Source organism: Cariama cristata, unplaced genomic scaffold, assembly GCF_000690535.1.
Source record: "Cariama cristata isolate BGI_N322 unplaced genomic scaffold, ASM69053v1 scaffold15802, whole genome shotgun sequence".
NCBI classification, from domain to species: Eukaryota; Metazoa; Chordata; class Aves; order Cariamiformes; family Cariamidae; genus Cariama; species Cariama cristata.
In genome coordinates, this window is record NW_009602250.1 from 1 (window position 1) to 5,660 (window position 5,660).

The 5,660-nt window shown below is 55.0% G+C and overlaps 1 protein-coding gene across 1 annotated transcript; it reads left to right on the top strand.

Moving 5' to 3' along the window:
• Positions 1–110: 110 nt before the first annotated feature.
• LOC104157378 (CSC1-like protein 2) lies at positions 111–5,625 on the top strand (the record flags this gene model as incomplete). The annotated part of the gene is made up of 10 exons (XM_009694688.1): positions 111–264; positions 533–639; positions 1,423–1,509; positions 2,873–2,938; positions 3,078–3,240; positions 3,379–3,484; positions 3,645–3,812; positions 3,950–4,065; positions 4,294–4,374; positions 5,461–5,625. Coding segments are annotated over 10 exons (1,213 nt in total), but the record flags the coding sequence as incomplete, so codon positions are not given.
• Between the last annotated feature and the right edge of the window lie 35 nt (positions 5,626–5,660).

The following is a 5,660-nucleotide window of genomic DNA, read 5'->3' on the forward strand; positions in this document are numbered from 1 at the left end:
GCAGAGCCTTCCTGCCCTCACGCAGGCTGGGCCGTGGTGTGCGTGTGAGGCTCCGGACCTGCCCTTCTCCCTCACGCAGCCGTCCTGATGCCTTCCTTCCCCCCTCCCAGGGAACACCTCTCCATCCGGGGCTTCATCTGGTGGATCCGCTGCCTCGTGATCAATGTGGTCCTCTTCATCCTCCTCTTCTTCCTCACCACCCCCGCTATCATCATCACCACTATGGACAAGTTCAATGTCACCAAGCCCGTGGAGTACCTCAATGTAAGGCCTTTGGAGGCGGGTGCGGGATGGGTAGCATGGGAACCACCCCGAGGCACAACAGCCCTTGCGAGGGAGCGGGTAGGGAGCGAGATTGTCAGTGTTCCCCGGGTCCCGTCAGCCTGACCACAAAGTAGGTGCTGAGCCTGGCCAGGGCGCAGCAGCAGCCGTGGTGCTGGAGACTCGGCATCAGCAAAGGCAGCTGTACCTGTGGCTGGTGCAAGAGCTGCTGCACTGTGTAACACGCGGTCTCTTCTCTACCTCGTTGCAGAACCCCATCATCACCCAGTTCTTCCCCACCCTGCTGCTGTGGTGCTTCTCTGCTCTGCTGCCCACCATCGTGTATTACTCTGCTTTTTTCGAAGCACACTGGACCAGGTAAGGACAGCCAGCTGTTGTTCTTAGTCATACCAGCATGCTGCCTGGCTGCAAGATACTTCTCATACATAAAGATCCTGGCTGGATCCTTCTACTTGAACTTCTTCCACTCTAAGCGTGGTGTGATGTTGTACTCCTGAACACCTGGGGTCTGCTGTGGACAACTGTTCTGCCAGTCCTTAGCTGCTGTTGTGCGGCATGGTTGTCTGAGCAGAGCTTGACGTAGGTCTACAAGAAGAAGAAAGCTGGGAGGAGTTGGGGCTGGTCACTGTGATAAATGCTAGTACAAGGGAGCTCTTACATGTGGCATACGTGTACCCATGTGTAAGCTGTAGCTTTTCCAAGGGAATATCACCTTAGCTGCTATGGCTTCTGGCCATAGGGAAGGTATTTGAAGTGCAGAGCACTTGAAGTATGCTGCTTGTGAGGCACATTCCCCACAGGACATGCGATGTAAGCTTTCTTTTCTGCTCTATGTTGCAAAGACTGGTGGGGAGGATGTCACCAGCTCTGAGGATTACAGGTCAAGAGAGATGATTGCAGAGTTCTCTAAAGATATGAGGGCTGGGAGGGCTTGTGAGACAAGGGAGGAGGAACTGGGACTCGAGAACAGACCTCAGGCACGCTGGAGTGAAAGGGGGCATATTCATGTACCAGTAGTGGACAGGGTGGGATTCAAATTAAATACTGGGAAGCGCTTTCTGATGCGAAAGCGATGGGGGCACAGCTCTTGGGGCTGGCAAGGCAACAGTGAAAGGTTAACAGCCTCCTCTCTGCCCTCAGGTCTGGAGAGAACAGGACAACCATGCACAAGTGTTACACCTTCCTCATCTTCATGGTCTTGCTGCTGCCATCCCTGGGCCTGAGCAGGTAGGGGTGGTGGGAAGGGAAAGCAAGGGCAGAGACCTGGAGCATGGGCAGGGTTGAGATGCACCCCTGGTTGTTCTCCTACACTACATCCCTTCCCTGGCCACCATCCCTTTGGGAAAGGTGTTCGGTTCTGGTTGGGGGACCGGGCCAGCCTGCACCTGGCTGGGTCTCTAGAAGCTTATTGATTCAATCTGCGGACGCATTGACACATGCCGTGGTGTTACACATAACGCAGCAAAAATCAGCACAGTTGATGGCCGCGTGTAAAAAGTCTGCTTGAGGTCTGCTGGTGAAGGAGGCACTCCTCACCTCTGTGCTCAGTGCGCACTCTGAATTTTGCACAAAACTAGTGAATTCCCTATTTGAGCCAGAACTAAGTAGGTTGCACTGCTTGGCTGGATGGCATAGTTATGTGTAGGCTGCAGCAATGCTTCTCTGTTTGGATGTGAGCCCCAAATCTTCCTTCAGGGGTTATAGAAATGCTCTGTGGCAAACAGGGGTGCATCAGCTGCCAGCCATTGGTGTGGGCTCCCAGCACTGAACAGTAGCCGAGTAGGGAAACAGTGTGAGGAAGGAAAAACTGGGGTGGGAGTGGGATGAGGGGTGTCCTCACTGTGGGTAGGGAGTTACTTACACATTGTAGGGTGGGGGATCTCCACCCCCGTAAATTCAGGATACAGCCCCTCAGTGGTGAAGTCAGGCAGCTCCTGAGAATAGACAAACCCTCTGATAGAGGCAGAATAGTCCTCCGTCCCAGCAACATTTCCCAGACAGATTAAAAATGCCGTGTTGCATATAACCTGACGACCTAGGCAGGTGAATGCTCTTGGAAGGTTTACATTTTGACCAGATACCATTAAACAGACTGTGCTTCCTTCTGAGAACTCCGTCGCCTTGCTGTTGCCTCTGGAGCTCTGTACTCTGCCAGAGGATTGGATGTTTTATATCAAAAAATCAGAATTGAGGAAAATGGAATTTGTTTCTCCTAAAGGATTCTTTTAATCTCTGTGTCACAGGGTACCTTGTACCTCACCGGTTTCTTCTGTACAGTCAGTCATGTGTTCCTAGCATGGATGTTGTGCCCAAACAGAGGGGAGAAGAAAATGCTTTACTGATAGGATCAGGGCAAAGGGAGAAGAACACACATGAGAGTAGGAAGCTTTACATCCCTTTTTGGGTGCTGCACTGTTTTTTCCTAGTGTCTGATTTACATAACTGTTGGTGACGCATCCCAGGAGGGAACAAAACGGTCTATGGTCAGAGTTTTGGGTCCTTCTAGAGCAGCTTCCACATATTTTCATGGGCATGTCTACCGCTGCTTCTGACTGTTCCTCTTTTCTTCTTGCCCCCCCCTCCCCCACAGCTTGGATGTGTTTTTCCGCTGGTTGTTTGACAAAAAATTCCTTGCCGAAGCCGCCGTGCGATTTGAGTAAGTGGAGGTGGGCAGAAGGCCCTTCTTTGCAATGGAGGGAGGTTCTTGTTGGTGTCCAAAGGTACTGGGGGCTCCCAGCTGCCGCCCTGCAAGGGGGGAACAGCTCCTGCAGCCTGCTCTTGTTGCACCTCCCCAGGTGTGTGTTCCTGCCGGACAACGGGGCCTTCTTTGTCAACTATGTCATCGCCTCTGCCTTCATCGGCAACGCCATGGACCTGCTGCGCATCCCCGGCTTGCTGATGTACATGATACGCCTCTGCCTGGCCCGCTCAGCTGCTGAGCGTAGGAACGTCAAACGAGTGTGTAGTGGGGCTGAGGGGTGGTGGGTTGTAGCCTCTACTCAGGGATGGGAGTGCTGCGATGGGGCTTGCCCGATGCGGTGTGTACAGCTCGGGTGTGTTGCACACCCCTGCTCAGATCCCTGTTCCCTCTTGCAGCACCAGGCCTATGAGTTCCAGTTTGGGGCTGCTTATGCCTGGATGATGTGTGTCTTCACTGTGGTCATGACATACAGCATCACCTGCCCCATCATCGTCCCTTTTGGTAAGTGATACCCCTCAGCCTCCCTGTGCTCGCAGGCTGGGGAGAGCTGGAGGTGAGGAGGCAAGAAGGGGTGGTGTGGGGCAGATATTCCCTGTCCGTCAGAGGCACTGTGAAAAGAGGCTGATTCCCCGCTTTACTGGCATCCCTCCCTTTCTCCCAGGGCTCATGTACATGCTGCTTAAGCATCTGGTGGACCGATACAACCTGTATTATGCTTACCTGCCTGCCAAGCTGGACAAGAAGATCCATTCAGGGGCTGTGAACCAGGTGGTGGCAGCCCCCATCCTCTGCCTTTTCTGGCTTCTTTTCTTCTCCACTATGCGCACAGGTGAGTGCTGGGCTGGGATGCCGGCCCCTGGCTACCTACAGAGCTACTTCCCTGGCCAGACTGTGGTCCTGGCAGCCCCCAGCCACAGGGCACGGTCAGGGATCTGCCCCCGCCACTTCGGTTTTCCTTTGCCCCAGGGTTCCTCGCCCCCACTTCCATGTTCACCTTTGTGGTCCTTGTGATCACCATTGTGATTTGCCTGTGTCACGTCTGCTTCGGGCACTTCAAATACCTCAGCGCTCACAACTACAAGGTGAGATAGAGTGCTGGGTGGGGGTGTGGGACCCTTCTCCTTGGGAGCACAGCTCAACTGAGCAGGGGCTGCCGGGGGCTCCCAGCCTGCTCCCTGGCAGAGCCTCTCAGCCTTGGCTTCACGGAGGGGACAGTCCCAGGGCTGTCCCTGCTGCCTGTATGCTGCTCCTGTGGTGGGACAGCAAATGTGTTGCCCCAGCAGGCTCTTAATTTCTCCTTTCCTCGCCAGATTGACCACACGGAGGTGGACACCATAGAAAACAGGCAGAATGGGAGACCTGCCACCAGTCTGCCAGCTCCCAAATCAGCTGTGAGTCCCTGTGTACACCCCACCCCCCCCATGCCCTGGGATGCTCCTTACCTGGGTTTGGGAAGAGGGAGGTAACTCCCTGTCCAAGTTCCTCGCTCCTCGCCGTTCTGAGGCTGGACCCAGAGCCTCCCAGTGAGGGTGGGAAGCAAGTATTGGGTGCTGTGCCCCTCACCTGAGCTAGGTGATGAAACGTAACCCCCTGCCCACACGCACACACACGCGCGTGCGTGTGCAACCGTTTCCTGCTGCTCCTCAGACACTGTGAGTTTATTTTCTGCCTTTCTCAGCTGGGGCAGTGAATCCAGCCAGGTCAGTCTCCCTTCTCATTCTGCATCTTTGCATCCTTGCCTGTCAGCAAAGGCTGTCACCCACCAGGCTGGTCCTAATGCCAAGGCAAAGGAGACTCCGTGGGCATTGCCTTGAAGGCTGTGAAAGTGATTTAGGAACTCTCCCCTCCCCTGCCTAAATCTCTGAGGCCCCGGAGTCAGTTTTCTGAACTTCTCCTTGGCTCACTGACTCATTCCAACTGCTTCCTTCCACCATCAGATTTTTCTAGCTAGGGTCTGTGCAAAACCGTTCAGGGGGTACGTGCAGACATGGGGTAAAGCAGAGCCTCCTGCTTCCTCGGGAGAGTGGGCTTGGGACGTGCATGTGTAATCCAGGCTCCTTCCCATGCCTCACAGCATCTTGCCAGAAGGACACAGCCCGTAGGAGGAAGGCACAGCCTCAGAGGGACACGTCCACTGGCAAAAAAGGGAGCAGTTTTCCAATCCACATGGGCTCCAAAGAGCTGAGAATCCCTCATGCTGTCCCAGCCCTGGCTCCATGGGGGTGCTGCCTGTTTCAGGATGCCGGGGTTTGGCACATGCACTGTTGCAGGGCCGAGCCAGCCCCACTTTTACCCCCTCTCCCAGTACATCCCATGGAGTCTGGACCCTTCCTCATCCTCCCAGCATATCCCCACATTCAAACTTCTTGCATGGCACTTTTGCGTGTTGTGTTCTGCTGCCATGAGAAGCCCCCCAGGCTCATGTGTGTTTTCTGCCATCTCCCCACCCCTTGCCTGCCTGTGCCTGGCCCCGGCAGAAGTACATCGCCCAAGTGCTGCAGGACTCATCGCCGGAGGGTGAAGCAACAGAGTCGGAGGAGCAGGGGTCGCAGGACGAGGAGCTCATCAACGCAGATGGCATGAACGACACGGATTTCCAGTCGTGTGAGGACAGCCTGATAGAGAACGAGATCCACCAGTAGGGACCACGGAGGGCGGGAGGGGAAGGAGACCCAGG